Here is an 18,887-nt window from a genome sequence, read left to right as displayed (position 1 = left end):
CATTTAAGCCAAACGCTTGATATTGTTGAGCTACAAAGGAGCTGCATTAAATGTCACACTTGTATATACTAAGCAAGCTGCAAATGTAGACGTTGTCCTGAATCTTTTTGTGGCACAGCTTTCAAAGTTATTTTACAATTCAGTTGGTAAAACATCAACATATTTGAATAAATAATATCAGTTAACAGAATCAATTTCTAAATTATATTGAGTATTTACGTTAATTCAGATGTTTCTGTTGAGCTGCAGAGGAACAGCATTAAGTTTCAGAGTTCCATTTATTAAGAAAATTGCAGTTGCTTTTATAACTGTCCAAATTGTCCTGAATCTTACTAGAGGTGTTTTACTATTACGTTTCGCCCAGCCATTGTCTACTACTCCTCGACAAACTGCAGGCACAGGTCATTTGAAGCACTTGTAATAGTCTGCTTTATTTGAATTGTCTGGAGGAATCCCTCTTGGTGGGCTGGCTAGAGCAAAGTCACCCCGCAGAATTGTTTGGTGGTGGGGGGGTGGTTGCACCCTTTGTAGAAAGTAAAGTATTTAAATTTAAAAGAATCAGGCAGCTCCATGGTCACCCTTAATTTTCTGGCTTCAGTTTCCACAGTGATTGAGGGGGAGTGCTGCAGTGGTGTGAACTGCTTGCCCTGCACCCAGATTTGCAAATCATTTGCAACTCCATTGAGGTTGTTTTATTGTAATTCATTTTCTGCTCCGGGAAGAAGAGCAGAGGCTGCTGTAGGGGTAAGGGGGAGAAGGGGGCTGGACAAAAGGCGTAGACTAAAACCTATCAAATCTGATTTGGTGAGGCTTGTCTAGGCGGCTGACTGAGTATCTTAAGGCACACTCCCCTCCCTTCAGGGAGAAGATGCTCTTCTGCAACAGTGAGCACAGAAGATGAGAAAAGTTTCCTTATGAAAAAAAAACAAAAGGTGCCATGCACTATATAAAAAAAAAAAAAATTAAAAATCCAGTCACTGCCTAATCGGCTAGATCCACAACAAGTCACCTGATGGTCCTCCCTGCGGAGTTCAGACGGGGAGGCGAGGCAGCATGGGATCGTATTGCGAGGAGCTACACTCTCTTTAGCTTATGAGCTCCCATGATGTGCAGAGTGCCTAGAACTACAGCCTGAACAAACCCCCACCAACTTTTGTTGTTCTCTTTCATCTGCGGCTTTCTGATAGCTTTCGTCAGGAGGAGAAATGGTATTCATCAGCACTAAATTGAAGTCTGTGATTAAATATTTGAAAAAGAAAGGTAAGTGGTTTGGCTTCTTGTAAGGAAGAAAGAGCTTGTTTATTCAGCTTGGTGTGCAAACAAGGGCAAAGCTACGCTGATTTCATGAGGGGTAGAAGGTTGTAAATTCAAGTGTTCATTTTATACTGTGATTAAAGCTTTAAAAAATAAAGACTGATGGTGCAAAAAACTTAACAGTAATTTTGTCAGATACCCCATCTGTCTGCATGAGTGGGAGTACAGAACAGAATTTAAACTGTGTATTCGCTAATTACAGTATTGACAACAATGTTAGTCTTAGAAGTTTCAGTTGTAGTATTTTGTGGTGTAAATATTTTTATTTTACAAATATTGGTACAGTTACTTTTATGTACATGTATTTGTTATGTGGGGCTAAAACTTAACATAGCATCAATTGTAGTATTTTTGTGGAGTAAATATTGGGAGATACTTTTATAAAAATTCTAATGTCGTGCAAGATTTATTTTAAAGACTGTCAGTCTTTATATGTACAAATATCCATTTTACAATTTAATCTTTGCCTCAAAAGTCACACCTTTCACATTTCAGTGCTTCTTTCACATTCTCTGGATGATAGACAAGATTCTTCTTTTGACACAATGTGCTTTTGTACTTATCCTTTGCCTTAGAAAAGTTTTTGGTTTTAAACTTGTTATGCATGCAGCATTGCAGCACCTGTCTAGCTTAAACACTGATTTTAGCAGACTTGGGCTTTAACTGGGCGGCTTTATTTGTGATTCTGTGCAGCCCTCTATATATTGAATAATCTTTCAAACCCCTTTCCATAGTGTAAAAAAAAAAAAAAAAAAAAAGCACTATTGGAAAAAGAAACCCACAGATGCTGAAATCCACAAAAACGTAATGTCCTGGACAACCGTGGGAAGAAGAGTGCATTGAAGGTTTACCAAGAGGTGGCTAGCGGAAATAAGACCAGCATTTTCAACAACAGTCGGCACTCCCTGCACCTGTGTGTATAGAAAAACAACATTGCTGTCTATACAGTGTTTGGTTTTCTCTGAAAAAACTAGAAATTCAGGTTTGTCCTTCTCTAGATGCCTGGATAGTAGCATCAGGTTTGCGGTGTAGCTGTATTGTTTTAAAAAGGTAGAAAGTTCAGTTCTGTACACTGATGACTTAGAAAAGTGCAGCACTGCTATTGTAGCCCCTGTGTTTGATGAAATGTTCTCATACCCATTATGAACTTGTGTATTGTTCATATGGTTTGGTATTGTGTGTATTGAACAAAATCATTAGAAGCAGAATATAAAAAGGATCAGTAAACTCAGTCCTGCTTTCAGGTGTTTACAATATTGTACTTTTATTCATTATGAATCCCAGAATTCTTTAAAGAGCATTCCGTGAATGCTGTATGAACAAAAACGACTTTCAGTGTTGTGTGAGGTGTTGCATTTGGTGCCCAGTAAGTACATCCTTCAGGGATAAATAAAAATGACTGGACAAGCATCTGTCATCTAATCTTTTTATTGTTATTAAATGAAAAATGACTAAGTTTTCCACTCTTAAATTGACTTGAATTAATTTTTTTGCTTTTGTTTTGATACGGTCATTTAATTTATGTTAGCATCTCTGAGCAGTTCAAAGCATCAGCAAATTTAAAGTGTGACTTCTTATTTTCTAGGTTTGTAAAGTGGCACAGAATAAATAAATATAGGAAAAATGCTTTTTTATGTTTACTGTTATTCTATAATACAAGAATAAAAATAAAATAAGATGCATATTTTGGAAAAGGTTTTTGCCTTTTACTGGAGCTCTGTGCTTTTTAAGAGGCTGAATGTCTCTTGGCTTTCTGAAAATGCTTGCATTGCAGTTTACTGGGCACGATGTTTGGTGTCGTCCTCGTTTAATCAGTAGATGTCTGATTAGAACCGTGTGTACTTTGTGATACACTGATGCATTTTATCCATTTCTGTTTTCTTTTTCTGTGCTGATCTTCTTTACCGTCCTGCCATTGTCATATTAACAATCTCACCTCAACCTTTGTTGTCATGTTTGTCCTTCCCAGACACTTGTGCCAAGCGTAATTTGACAAAACCAATGAGGAAAGATAGATTATATTGTTAGAGACAAATAACATTGAAATGTGTCTGCTGACTTCAATTTCACCGTTGTTTAACATGGTGACAGTATAACAGTGACAGGGACCGTGACTGTTACCATTCAAGTATAAGATATTTTCCTGGTCTCTTGCTTAATGAGAATTAATTGGCACATTTGTTGTCTTTCTAGGGATTGAGCTCACACATCTGAATAGGTTTGATTGTAGAATCAAGCATGAACCTTTATGAAGGAAAAACAAATGCATTGGGTGCACTCCTTAGCAGAGAGTTTTGAGATTTTCATGCATTGGTTTCCTGTGACAAGTACTTGTTGTTTGGGTTTATTAGAATATTAATTCTGACAGTACAATTAGTAATGTTAGTAATACTGTACAAGAGTTGCATTCAAGAATGGCTTTGAATAGTAGGAGGTCAAGACAGAAAACAGTTGACTTTTATAGATCTTCTTGAGATAACGGACGTTGCAGCTCCAGCCTTAATTACAGAATAAAAATGGAAAAAAGTGCAGAAGTGTGACCTTCAGTGAACACTGGGGACTTGGTTTAACAAACTATTATTATACACTGATAATTTCTGTATTATCTATATCTATTATTTATTATATTACATATCTTACACATCAATATTGCGGCTACTTCTTTGTCTTGTCTTTGCACAATGTTTTGTTTGTGTTTTAATTTTAATTCTGTTATTTGCATGTCATGTTGTTACACTGTGGACCCTGAGCTTTGCAATTTCGTCTATATGTATACTTGTATATGGCTGCGATGACAATAAAGTTCACTTTGACTTTGGTTTAATGTCATGATTAACAAAACAATACATATGGGCCATGTTGTCTTCTATGAATTGCCATGTAAGCTATTAATTCGTTGTTCCTTTAAATGAAAGAGGGAAAGAAGCAGTACCTAAAACTGTACATTAGGTAGCTATTTCAGAAAAGTGGAAATCCTTTAATTTATGAATCAGTCTTAATTTTCTTCCTTAAAACCTGGCCAAGGTTCTTACAAGTAGAATTTAGAAAGTAGTGCCCTTTTTATTATTTCAGGTGGTTAATCTGAGCGTTTGTGGGCATTGTTAACAAACATATTATTTAATATGTTTTTTTTATACAGGGTGCCATGGTGGCTTACAGTAAGGAGAACAGGATTTATGTCTTCCTTGTGTTGACTTTGCATGTTCAACAACAACAACAATATTTATTTATATAGCAAATGTTTATACAAATGATGTAGCTCAGAGTTTTACAGGATGAAGAAAGAGAAAAAAGACAATCTAAAAATAAATTTGGGCATCAATACTAATTAACATAGAATGAAAGTAATGTCCAATGGCCAGGGAAAAAAAAAAAAACAATCTGCAGGGGTTCCAGGCCACGAGACTGCCCAGCCCCCTCTAGGCATTTTACCTTACATTTCAATCCCCCCACTGTCCAAAGACATGCATGTTAGGTGAATTGGCGACACTAAATTAGTCTTAGCATAGGTTTGGTATATGTATGTGTGTGTGTTAACCCTGCAATGGACTACTGCCCTATCCAGGGTTCTTTCCTGCTCTATTCTAGTTGGAATGGGCTCCTGTCCCCATCCCATTCTCCACAATGTCTGTATAAGGTTTCCCCTGGGTATTCCTGTTTTCCCCAACATCTCCAAACTTGCGTATTATGTTAATTGGTGATTCTGAACTGGGCTGAATTTTAGGTGTGCAGTTGTGTGCCATGTGATGGGAAGATGCCATGTTGTAAACTGTTACCCTGTAACCCTGAATCGGTTTAACTGGTTTTGAAAATGTATGCATGTATGTATATATTTTTAATCTGTTTATCGGTCTTAGAGTCACAACTACACATTGTGGTATCACTATTGTCTTGCAGTAAAGTTGATCGGGTTCAAGTCCTGTGTGGTCACTGTGGGTAGTAGTATGCATTCCATTTCAGCATGTATTTCCTCCGGCTGCTGTGGTTTCTTTTCACAGTTGAGTCTAAGGATCTGTGCTGGTATCCAGAAGGTTGCCGGTTCGAATCCCCGTCACTGCCAAAAGAGATCCTACTCTGCTGGGCTCTTGAACAAGACTCTTAACCTGTAATTGCACCAGGGGCGCTGTACGATGGCTGATCCTGCACTCTGACCCCAAGGGGTACGCGAAAACTAACAAATTCCTAATACAAGAAATTGTATAAGGCGAAATAAAGAACAGAACAGTTCAAAGACATACATGTTGGGTGAATTGGCAATGCTAAATTGGCTCCTTTTGTGTGTGTGTTCGTGTTCATCCTGTTATGGAATGGCACTCTGTCTGAAGTTTCAGAGATTTTTTTCTGCCTTGCATACAGTGATTGCTGGGACGGGTCCTACCTATTCTGTGAACCAGGCCTGCATATGCAGGTTGAGAAAATGGATGAATGGAATAGGGTGTGTTAAATGTGATCCTAAGCTGGTCTAATTTTTGCCTGACATGAGTCAGAAGACGAAACCTCTTCAAAATTAACACATCACCAATATCCCTATTTCTTTTTTACAAAATACAATAAAAAATGTATAAAGATTCTTTTAGATAGCACGCTTCTATGTGATTTTTAATATTTTTGCATAGCTGACAGTGAGCATGTTTTGGTCAGATAGCACTGCTATGACTAGAGGTAGGATTTACACCTACAAAATACTGTCAAACATAGCAATGTGATGGTGTTGTTTCAAATCTCACTGAGAATGTGGTTTCCACTGCAGACAGTAAGAGAAGGAAGATATTCTACAATTGGTCACATCTTTGCAAACCTAACCAGTTAACCTAGACCAGATTCTTTTTTCATCAATTTGCATTAAATTAAGCATTGTCTAATTCATTCTAAAATTGTGTTTAGCTTGCATTTTGCTTGTTTTTCTTTTGGCTTAGACTGAAAAAAATATGTCTCAGCCTAAACCCAACTTGTCAAAGAAGCTTACAAGCACACTCCTCCTGTGGCCACCTGTGTTGTTTTTTTTTTTTTTTTTTTGTGAGCTGTTATGGGCGATGGGTCTCGTCTGCTTACCAATTTATTCACACTCAGTTGTCATTATATTTGTTTTTCGTGTCATAGTGTAACAGATTATTTCCTTTTACTACTGAAAATTAAACTGGGATTAGAAAGAACAATTAAGAAAACAATCCCATTATTTTATATCTCCTCCTTAATGTAATTTCTCAAATAGCAGTCTCTATAGCAGAATTAATGTACGTGCAGAATTGCAGCAAGCCCTTAATCCTCTTAAATTTCCTCATGGCCACTTTTTACTACAATGTGTCCCATTCTTGCTCTTTCCTGTGCAGTTGAATGCATGTCTTTGTATATAATTGTCTATATACAGATATGTAAATGTCTTTCTATATATGTATGTGTAATGGCTGCATTAGCTTACATCTGAAAAGGAAAAAAGTTAAAGATCCAACATTTCAGTGGTATAGCCTTCATCAGGTTAAATTTTTTTTTCTCAGCATTGACAGTTTGATTTCTATGGCTCTCTGAAGAGATTTGTTTAGGCTTTCTTTTGGTAGAGCTATGTCCTTGTTATACAGTGAATGCCATCTTTGATGTGGAGTTGGTTTATATACTTATGGTACTGGAAGGGGCAGTTCTAGCTTTAATGAGGCAGAAGTGACAACAGGCTTCTTCCTTAGGACTACTTGTCCATTTTAAGGGTTTAAGCAGAAACTGTGTTAATGACTGTTATACTCTAAGTTAAAGATGACATTTCTTTATTTTTTTAAGCATGATTGCATTTTTATTTCCATCATTCTCAGGTACAAAATACCAAAACATAAAAAAGGGCTTAAAGCAAACGTTTGGACACCTGACATGGTCAGTACTTAGTAAGACCCCCTTTGGCAAGGATCACAGCTTGTAAAGGCTTTTTGTAGCCAGCTAAGAGACTTTCAATTCTTAACTTGGGGTATTTTCGAACATTTGGCCTTGCAAAATCTGGAAGATTCTTGGCCATCTTGCGTACACTGCTCTTTTAAGATCTGTCCACAGATGTTCAATGATCCTTAGGTCAGGGGACAGAGAGGGCCATGGCAAAACCACCAGCTTGTGTCTCTTGAGGTATTCCATTGTAGATTTTGAGGTGAGTTTCGGATCATTATCTTGTTGTAGGACCGATCATCCTCTTTTAATGTCAACTTTTTTTTTACAGATGGTGTGATGTTTGCTTCCAGACTTTTCTGGTATTTATTTGAATCTGTTCTTCCCTCTACCACTGAAATGTTCTCTGTGCCACTAGCTGCAACACAAGGCCAAAGTCTGATCGATCCACGCTTAATAGTTGGAAAAGTGTGTTCTGTTCCTGGAATTTGGCACCATTTTTCTCCAAACACACCTTTGCACATTATGTTCAAAAAGTTCTATTTTGACTCCCATCAGTCCACAGGACTTGTTTCCAAAATGCATCAGGCTTGTTTAGATGTTCATTTGTAAACTTCAGGTTCTGAATTTTGTGGTTAGGATGCAGAAAAGGTTTTCTTCTGCTGACTCTACCATGAAGGTCATATTTGTTCAGAAGTCGCTGCACAGTAGAACAGGGAACCACCACATCAGAGTCTGCTAAATGTTCCTGAAGGTCTTTTGCAGTCAAACAGGGTTTTTTATTTGCCTTTCTAGCAGTTCGACGAGCAGTTCTTTCAGAGATTTTTCTTGGTCTTCCAGAGCTCAAGTTCACCGTTCCTGTTAATTGTTGTTTCTTAGTAACATTACGAACTAAAGAAACAGCTACCTGAAAACGCTTTGCTATCTTCTTGTAGCCTTCTCCTACTTTGTGATCGTTTTATTTTTTCAGAGTGTTACGCAGCTGCTTAGAGGAGCCCATGGCTGCTGATTGTTGGGACAAGGTTTGAGGAGTCCCAGAATTGATACAGTTTTGCAGTTTGCATCACCTGGGGTTTCCTAACGATGTCTGTGAATAAGCCAGAGCTGTAACGAGCTAATGAAGGTCAGAGACATTGGTAAAAGTTATCTGAGATCTCAGATATCTTGGGGTGTTCAAACTTTTACATGGTGCTCTTTTAATTTTTTCACTGTACAATTGTACAAAACATAAACAACACACTAATCTTGCATAAAATGCTAAAATAAGTGTGTCATCTTTAACTTTATGCCTTTTGGTAATCAGTTCATCTTTTGCTCACTTAACTATTCACATTAAAAGACATTTTAAGCCAGTGTGCCCAAAGTTTTGCATGCCATTTTGTGTCTGTCTATGTATGTATGTATGTATGTATGTATGTATGTATGTATGTATGCATATATGTGTGTGTGTATGTATACATGTGTCGCTATCTTGTGGTGCAGTGTATGTGTTCACCAATCAGTCAACACATTCATACCACATTGGTTATCACATTACAGTGACACCAGTCAAGAGGTGGCATACATTATAATAATAATAATAATAATAATGAGTGAACAGTCAGTTCTTGAAGGTGATGTGTTGTTACCTGGAGAAATGGGCAAATGAAGGAAAGACAACTGGTGAGCTGGTAACAGGTTTGTGGGTGCCTAAAGCTAATTGATGTGTGTTTAGAGTAAAGGAGATATATATATATATATATATATATATATATATATATATATATATAAGGATTAGGAGGCCTATGTGACTGGGCCATCAGAGCAATCAGATTGGTCAGTTTGTGTTTGGTGTGATTTAGTCGGTTAGGCTTTGGTGACCTGAAAAAAAGAAGTGTGAGAGGTGGCGTAGAAGTGCATGCAGAAAGAGTCCTCTTCAAAGGCAGAAAGTATAAAAAAAGGTGAATAATGAAAGAGTCTAAGAAACAGGCTTTACAAGAACACGCTTGAGAAAGGGAGCTATGTTTAAAATACATTCACGCAAACGCGAATACAGAATTTTCAGTGATTGAAAGTACACCTAGGGCAAGAGACAGAAAATTTTTCTTTTACCTGTCTTCATGGAAATTAAGGAGGGGAGAAAAAAATGGTTTTGAAATGATGAATAATTGTTACTGCAATAGATGTTGTAAAAGAAGAAACACAATCCTATGACATGGAAGCTCATTTTAAACAGATGTTTAAACCTCCTCTTGTATATTAGATGAAGCACTTAATATATGATGTATTGTTGTGATACTTTGAAATCTGTTAAATAAAAAATGAATTAATATAAATGGTGAATCTTGGCAGGGTTGGGTTGTAGAGTCTAGGGAGTTGAGCAGTCACACACAAACAGGTTCAGATCAAGAGCTTCAACATCACTAGCCAACTGATCTCATGTAGGACATTTCAAATGACTGATGTAATTGTTTCACCATGTGTCCTTGTTTATATACTGTACCATGTCTTGGGGTTGGGTTTATCCAGAAATATACTATATATTATAGAAGGAAATGTCGGGTGATGTTTTTCACAGACAAATCAGTATAAATTTGACAACATTGTTTCATTGAAGTCTTCTTACATATTCATTTGCCTTAAGTAAACCTTTGTGGATAAATGAGTCAGTAATATAGTTGCATCAATCTGCAGTCCATGATATAATTGTATGGAAAGTTGCCACTTGGACAAAAATTGGTTACATTTCTTATGTTTCCAATTCCTCATGTTAGGCACATCCATCTTGTGTGTGCATTTCGAGGAATTGAACATTTATTCCCCTTTTTATGCTTCTTTCTTCACAGCTGTGTCTAATCTTGAAGAAGAAAGCAAATGGACCGTACATTACACGGCACCCTGGCATCAGCAGGAGAATGTCTTTCTGCCAACAAACAGGCCTGCCTGTGTCGAAGACTTGCACCGGCAGGCCAAAGTCAACCTAAAAACTGTACTGCGAGGTGAGTAAACCTGCAGAGCCCTTTTTTGGTTCAGTTTTGATTATGCCAGGTAGATTGAAATGTGAGAGCAGACTATAAAGCATTGTTTGGACAAACTGATTTTGTAAACATGGTTGGCAATAATTTTGTGTTTGAGAATTGTGACAATCCTAGTAAAAAAAAAAAAAATTGTGAAATGGATGTACTGTAAAAATTGGTATTTTTTATGCCTTGTTTTACATACTTCACTTTTTGGTATTGTTCTGTATTATTAGAGGCATCCATTTTAAATCTGTAGTTTATATCAAAATAGAGAAGTAGTACAGTTTTCAAAAGGTTAAGAAATTGTAGTGAAAGATTCAAAGCAGTATCTTATTGTGTTTTGTCGATTCATTAATAGGTTATATTTGCATTTTTGCTTTTTGTTACTACCAGTACTTTTCCTCACTCTTTTGCCCTCCCTATATCTTATACCTTATTTCATAATATGTAGTGTGTTAAACACCTTATGGTGAAACAGTATGAAATTTAATAAAGCAGGGCAGAGTAGTAAAACAAATAGCAGAAAAAAGTATTTTGTACATTTATCTGATGGTTTAAAGATAAAAGATATTTGGTTTTAAAAGTGTGACACTTGTCCAAGGGCAGCATGGCAAGCCATGTTAACACTTGGAGGTATCTTACAGAGTAGTTCTTAAAATAATTTTGAAATATTACTATTAATTAAGCTTATTACAAGTATACTGTTACAGAATTATATTTTACTACAGTCGCTGTAGGCACACAGTTAGATAATTACACTGCCAAAGAAATCCTGTAGTATGGCTCAGATCTCCTCAGAATGCAGCAGGATCCCTCATTTGTTAAGAATGTATTTTAAGAGGCCTGCCACAATACCATAAAGCTCCAGCCTCACATACTTTCTACATCTTCCTCATAAATTTATCTGTGTAATATGTCACTTAGTTGCAATAGCCGTTATTATTTTACAATTTGGGCTGTTGGGTGCTTATCTTATAATTAATAGCATGGATCTGACATCCCAACATGTTGATCTCCTCCTGCTTTTCATCCATTTCATTCTTTTGTTTTATGCCTGAAAACAGTAGCTTTTTCTTTATATCAAAATGCTTACAAACATTACACTTCAGGTTGCTTGTCAGCCATTAATATGTCATTGCTCATGGATCCCAGATGCCTTTCTCATTATACTTAGTGTGAGACACTGTTATAAGGTTAATTCAGTAACACCTAATGAAATGCATCAGCCAAATGATTAAATATTTATCTGTGAATTACATAGCTGAATTAAATTGATGTTGTTAGGCCTTGTCTTTTATTGGTAATGTGATTCAGTGATATTGTAATCAAATTGTATGAGTCGCTGGACATGCTGAAGATCTCGTCAGTTTCACTATCATATAGTCAAAGAATGATCATAGCATAGGATGACTTAAATGTAAGATCTAAAGCTTACAAATGCAGTTAATTTAAGAGGTCCTTAGTGTGCAGACAGAGGGACTTACAATTTTCTCATAATAGTTTTGTTTTTTTTTCCTTTTAACTGTAAGTGAAAGGCCAACATTTCTTAGTTTCTGCCTAACCTTTCCTAATCACAGGATGTGTTTAAAGCCTCCCTCTCATAACTGAAAACTCTGGTACAATCTTTCAATATAAAAGTATTTTCACCGTTCTAGCACCCATCGGCAGTAATGGCAGTGCCATAGAGTTCCTTTTTTGAACAAATGATTTTTCCTCAGTGCTTGCTAACTTTTTGTTTGCTGTGTAAACATTTGACTGTGAGGCGTTCACTGCCGTGTTTGTGCAGTACAAACAATTCAATATTTAATTATGCAGTTATAGTTGTTCCTCTGGGGCTTACACCGAATGAGTGCTGATTTTCTAAATGGGGAGGATGGCAGTGTTTCTTAGACTGTTATAGCAATGATTGGCCTCAGTCATTAAAGTATTAATTTTGTTCAAGCCTAAGCTCATTTGATTCTTTTTTGTTACCACATCATTCCTTTCACTTGTTCCTTCTTTCCTTTGTTTGGACCTGATAAGAACACTTGTTTTGCCAAGACTTTGATAACAAGGCTAACTAGCCTGAAAAGACTTCATTTTAAGCTTTAGCCTGTTTTATAGCCTTCTACTCCAGTAGTATCCTGTTTAAAAGAGAATGTTTAAAGCTCATTGACCAGGTCTCTTGGTACTCTAATATGTTTAACCATTGTAGAAACAGATATGTGAAATAATAGCCTAGAGCACATGACAGGCATCATAGAATACTGGCGCTAGTAAGACATGAAAAGACTCAGGCAGCTGTGATTTTATGTGTTTTCCCACCTGCATCACAATTATCCCTCAGGAGATAGCCTAATCTTAAGTCTTAAAACTTGACGCAAGTAGCTTCCTGAATTAATCCTTAATTAGTCTTCCAGGTTTACTATCTTGTTAGTTTTTGAGTCTCCTGTCACCTGTTTCTGTGCAGTTTTTGTGTCTAGGGGATCTCGGTCTATACCTGTGTACACAACTTGTTCTTTACTGTTTCCTGTTTGGATTCTGCTTCAGTTCATAGTTTTTCAACTTGAAAGACTTTCTTCTCAGAGGATTGGAGAGACGAGTCCCTTCAGTGGCAGTTAAACGTGCTTGTTAAGAGTGAATGTTACAGCTGCAACACCAATCCTGCCTGTCTTTCTTGGATTTCATCATGCAAATTTTTTTTTTTTTTTTTTTTTTTTTTTTTAAATCAATTTCTTAAAACCACATCATAAGGTGAATTTTCATTACATGAACAAAAAACAAATGGTAATTAGTTTAGATTAGGTTAGGCAAGCTTTATTGTCACAAATCGCCAGCCACTTCGCATCTCTGCCTCTCGCACTGTAAAGAGGGGGGGCTTAACGCACGCTAAGGAGATGCGGTCGCTTCTCTGAAGTCCCCTCTTAAACGGTGTTACAATGGGAAACAAATTTTTTTTTATAAACTTCCTCAATGCTCGATCACCTGGCTTGCTGCTGCTTGTGCCATGTTGCGTGTTCTGCATGTCGCACAGCACTTCGAACATTTAAAAGCCTGTACAGCAGCTGTCCTTTTGTCTCACTGCCTTGTCTCGCGGGACGTTAAAGTTGTCTCTGAGAAAATCACATCTCAACTCCTTCCAAGATTTTTTTTATTATCAAGTTAGCTGACAAAAGACATCAGTTGTGTTAGATGAGCTAGTCCAGGAGAAATGGCAGTGTCTAATATAAATATTAAAGGCTTGAAGCTGGGAGATCAAGCCATACTAACGTCAAGGCAAAAAGAGCAAAATAAAAAAAAAAAAAAAATACAGTACCAAAACAAAAAGGTTTTAGGAATCTGCAGACTCAGATGAGAAAGTGAAATTGATAATGACCTTTTCATCTTGTTGGATTGTTCACAAAAGGTCACAACCTCCAAGTATGTGCCTATAGCAACATGAAGCATTATCCTAACGATGAGGGGACAAAGTGGAAACTAAAACAGTGCAAATAATATGAAAGAGTGAAAACTAAGGTCAGAATTCAACAGATTTGAATTCTAAGGCAATAAGAGGCATTGTGGGAATGACGTCTTTCCATTTGACATCCAATACAGACTTTTCAGGAAGTAACTGTTAATATTTTAGCACACATTCTGCACGTTTTGACTGTACCAGTGGATATTGGATATGTAAATGATGCTATATGAGTTATGTGAGAATATTTTTTTATGGATGTTTTTCACATTGTGTCCAGTACTGGTCACCTATTGACCCAGTAGAGTTTGATTATTCAATATTTAATTTCTCCCCAAAAATATGAAATTAATGTTTTTTCTCAGTCACCACTACAAACTATATGGAGTGACAAAAAAAAAATTCCTTTAACCCAGTGCTTACGTGCTCTTGGAAACGTTGTCAGTTTCACATGAACACCCTTCCACATGATAAGTATCAGTGAGAGAATTTGAAGGATGACCCTGATAATCTGATTTGAAGAGCTGCAAATTAAACTCTAACCTCTTTTTGTTTCGTTATGTAAAATTATTAGGAAAAAAGTAATAATCAGCCCATTCAGAAACTCAATTCTAGGTTTCCAGTTTATACTGTATGACACCGAAAATACGCACTGAGTGATTTTTCTATGTTTTATATTTTCATGAAAAGTGACAAAATCATTTGAACACTTTTTGTACAAATCCGGCTCCAGTCAGCTGCAGCCAACATTTCATGTGAACCACCAGCTTCAGTGGAGAACAGAATGAAGCAGTAAAGTGCGGAGTCACAACTCTTAAAACTCTCATAGTAAGTTTTAAAAAGGTTTCTGTATGTAGATAATGGAGTCTTAATCATTAACATGGAAGATGCAACATTCCAGACTTTCCTTTTATCACAGCATTTGTGATGATAAACCAGTTTGGCCAGCTTTTGTCCTAGATGCTCAAGCCATGCATCTGGAGGAGCAACCCACAATCACATTCATGAACTGACAAACCCGCTTCAGGGAGAATGCAATGCCCTGTTTACAGTAAGCCAAGTTCAGTGAGAGGTATGCAGGTAGGCTGTGCAGGTGGACTACAGCCGCCTATTATTTTTAAGTGGTATATCAGCCCTGAGTATGGAGATAAAAATGATTGACTTGAGTGCAGATTGTTAACTATCTTAAAATACAAAATAACAAAATTGTACTCTGTATTTTTATTACGAGTTACCCATAATACTATACTGTCCTTATAAACCTACAAATCTGTGCCTACTGAGCAAATGCTTAGGAGTACTATACTAATACTGGGTAGGACCTCCTTTTGGTTTAAAACCCGCCTCAATTCTTCATGACATGAATTCCACAAGATCTTGGAAACATTCCTTTGAGAGTCTGGTCAATGATGAAGCTATTGCATCATGCAGTTTCTGCATATTTGTTGGCTGCACATTCATGCTGCAAATCTCCTGTTCTACCACATCCCAAAAGGGTTAATTTTGTCTTCAGATCTGGTGACTGGTAAGACCACTGAAGAACACTAAACTGACAGTTATGTTCATAGCAGCAGTTTGAGATGACTTCTGCTTTGTGACATGGTGTATTATCATTCTGAAAGCAGTCAATAGAAGATAGGTAAATTGTGACCATGAATAAATGCTTATGGTGAGGAACAGTACTCACATGGGCCATGGCATTGAAATGATTATTGATTGGTATTAATTGGACCAAACTTTGCCAAGAAAACATTCCCCACATCATTTCATCACCAGACTAGTCTATTGACACAAGGCAGGTTGGGTGCATGGATTCATGATGCTGGCACCATATTCCGACCCTACCATCTCTGTGCCTCAGCAGAAGTTGCCATTCATCAGACTAGACTCAATTTTTCCAATGTTCAGCTGTCCAACTTTGTGAGCCTGTGCCCATTGCAGCGTCAACTTTCTGTTCTTGGCTGAGAGGAGTGGGGTCTGATATGGTCTTATACTATTGTAGCCCATCTACCCCAAAGTATGACATGTGCTTTCTGAGATGCTTTTCTGCTCACCATAGTTATACAGAGTGGTTATCTAAATTAACATATCCTCTCTGTCAACTTGTACCAGTATGGCAATTCCCATTTTACCTCTCCCATCATGAGATATATTCATCCACAGAACTGCTGCTCACTGGTTGATTTTTGTTTTTCATAGCATTCTCAGTAAACTCTAGAGATTGTTATGTGTGAAAATCTCAGGAGATCAGCAGTTACTGAAATACTCAAACCAGCCCATTTAGCACCAACAATCACGCCATGGCCAACATCACTGGTCTTCAAACCTGTATCTATAGGATTTTATACATTGGGCTACTGCCACTAGATTGTCTGATTGGATAATTGCACTGATAAGCAGGAGTGCAGGTATTCCTGATAATATGCTCCGAGTGTATTTTAGAACTCTTTATGTTTAACTTGTAAGGATTAAGATAAAACTAAGCCATGAGGCACCATTAGTGACAAGTCGAGAAAGGATGAAACTACCATCCTTAGTGTTAACTAAACAGAAACCAGATAGGATTGATTTTTCTAGCAGTGGTTTTCATAGAAATGCATGATATTAGGAAATGGGCCACTCATGGGGAAAGGTTACTCAATGTGCCTGCATACCTGTGTAGAGTTGCATTTAGAGCTCGTGTTCAGATAAATGTTTATCATATCCCTATTTTGTTTTCATATAGGCATAGTCATTTTGAGGTACTATTGTCATGTGATTATCTGCTTCTATGGGCCTTTCTTTGGATGTCACACAACACTGCATCACAGGCACAACAGTGTAAAAGCCATTCAAGATTGCTAATAAACACTAAAACTGTGTGTTCAGTGCTCCATTAGACAATTCTAGGCTGTACTGATGTTTTGACGCAGAGAATTTGACTTTGATTTTTGTTTTTGTTTGGTTGCCAACTCTTACAGTCCTTTCAGTTTCAACCCTTACTTGCCTTTTTCACTTCAGATATTCTTGCATTTGTTTTGTGTAAGGTGAAGTCACCAAGTCAATTAAACATAGCTTGAAAACTAAAACTAACTCCTAGTCAAAATTAAAAGGTATTAATCAAAGACCATAACCATAAACCATGGCTGTGTGTTGAGTTATTCTGAGGGGACAGCAGATTTACACTGTTATACAAGCTGTACACTGACTACTTTACATTGTATCAAAGTGTCATATCTTCAGTGTTGTCCCATGAAAAGATATAATAAAATATTTACAAAAATGTGAGGGGTATACTCACTTTTGTGAGATACTGTAGATTCTTCACGAAAATCTGAGATTAAAATTTTTTTTTTTTCAGCCATCATTACAGATTACATGGGGTAAGTAACACTTAAATAAAATTGATTGGAGTATTCTTTTTAAGTCCATGCAAGGAAGAATTTGATTGTACTTTGTATGTGACTATATTGGCACAATGAACCGTGTGGACTATAAATAAATGAGGGCGAGGGTTACATGGGATGTTTAGCTGTAATGTCCGAAGGACAAAGTTGAGGTACAGTCCTGCTAAAACCAAACAATTGACATTTACCGTATTAAAGCTGAAAGCTCCTCAGAAGATGGTCAGAGTCTAAATGCCATTTGTCATTTGGTTTATATATCATATAGGCTCTTTACCTGCACTCAGGGAAGAGTGCTATTCAAAAAAAAATGAATTGTATATATTTCCACTAGCAGAAGGGAATGGAGCTTTACGGTTTGCAGACATGACCTCAATTGTCCTCCGAGCTTTTCTCCTCATACATTCTAAGGAAACGGGCGGAACAAACGTTAATGGTGGCGCCCCACTTTACTCCTTTCCCAGCACAAAGGAGTAATGCATAAACCCATAAAACACTTCTGATGCCCACGTGTCTCACAGGACCTAATTCTCTTGTGTCCTTCTACGACTGCAGAAACCTGGCTACCTTGCCTGCCTGAAAAGTGTAGCTGGGTGCCTTTAACAAAGAGGCAGAAAATAGTTCTGATATTAAATATAAGAGGCATCTAGTCAGGAATGACTTGCCTGTGTAGTCTTGGCACTGCTTTGAATAAAGGCAAACCTTGTCTCTGCCACATTGTCTACAGAAGAAGAAGAAAAATAAAACTTCACTCAGTTAATCTTACAGATAGAGACTATTGCTGTTGTCTCAGATCTAGAGAATATTCTTTTTCTTGGGATACAAAGCATGGCTGCTCCCTGGTCCTTTGTTGACAAGCTTGTCTGCTGTCCAGCCTCCCCTCCCCACCTCCCTCCAAATCCCATATGCCTAAGTGTAATTCTGAAGTTTAATGTAATGCAGCTTTATACTGAGACAGCTGGTGTGTCTCAGTTCTCTACCAGCAGAACTCGCCCAAGAGGCACAAATGGAGAATTAGCCGCTTCTTAGGCTTGCAAAAGCAAATCAGTTTAATTTTTAAAGAGGTGTTAAAGCTCAACCGCGGATTCCAGACAGCATAGATTTACTCCCTGCCTACATTTAGCACTGTGTGCCTGGTTGATTGTCTTCCAAAACAGGGAGTGTCTGGCAGTGGCGTGTAACTGACAAGCTTGTTATGCCCAACAACAGCAAAAGCTTTCCATGCTGTTTAGAACAATGCTTATAAGTCACTGTATATAAAATATTCAGTAGGTATTATAATTGCATACAGAAGCTGTAGATTAAGTGAATAATGAAGCACTGTTGCATTTTATATGATTTGTCATAATTCCCTTTGAGAGCGCATTTTGAACATTAGTGTGCAGGATGTCATCTTAGAATGCACCACTTTACAGTCCTTAATCTTGAATGGGCTACAACAATCGAGAGTATGTCACATGCCAATGTTGTCATTGAGAAACCAGAAAGCGTGTCTCTAGTGGGCATTGAAGCATCCAAAACAACACCTATGAAGAGTGGAAATAAGTCTGTCTATCTATTATATGGTGCTGTTCTCATCTATCTATCTGTTTGTCTGACTAACAAAAGCAACATGAGTCCATGGAGCCAACTTATTTGGTGTCAATGATACAGACTGGTGGTGGCTGTCTGAATGTATCCTGTAGTGTAGCACAGTATACTGGTAGTAAAAACATCCTGGACTACCAAATCTTTAAAATGGTATCATACCAATACCCTGCAGAATTCTATACTGGCAATTAATGGTTGCTCCCCACCACCTCTTCTCTACTCTACAAAGCAATATTTGTATATTAGCATGCTCAAAGAGGTAAATCCCCTCACCCCCTGTTCCTCGTTATGGTATGTGTATAC

The 18,887-nt window shown here is 37.3% G+C and overlaps 1 protein-coding gene across 8 annotated transcripts in view; it reads left to right on the top strand.

Annotated features, from left to right (window-relative positions):
* Positions 1–18,887, top strand: part of nhsl1b (NHS-like 1b) — a 258,596-nt gene that overhangs the window by 206,007 nt on the left and 33,702 nt on the right. For 6 of the 8 annotated variants that reach the window (XM_051919267.1, XM_051919269.1, XM_028820961.2 and 3 more), the window contains exon 2: positions 10,002–10,154. In XM_051919267.1, the coding sequence (XP_051775227.1) occupies positions 10,002–10,154 (153 nt within the window). Of the gene's footprint in view, positions 1–383; positions 1,261–10,001; positions 10,155–18,887 lie in introns of those variants that run through there. The other 2 variants (XM_051919270.1, XM_028820964.2) reach the window with 2 other exon arrangements.

The sequence above is a fragment of the Erpetoichthys calabaricus genome, chromosome 15 (genome assembly GCF_900747795.2).
Source record: "Erpetoichthys calabaricus chromosome 15, fErpCal1.3, whole genome shotgun sequence".
NCBI classification, from domain to species: Eukaryota; Metazoa; Chordata; class Cladistia; order Polypteriformes; family Polypteridae; genus Erpetoichthys; species Erpetoichthys calabaricus.
This window is presented reverse-complemented; position numbering and strand designations above follow the sequence as displayed.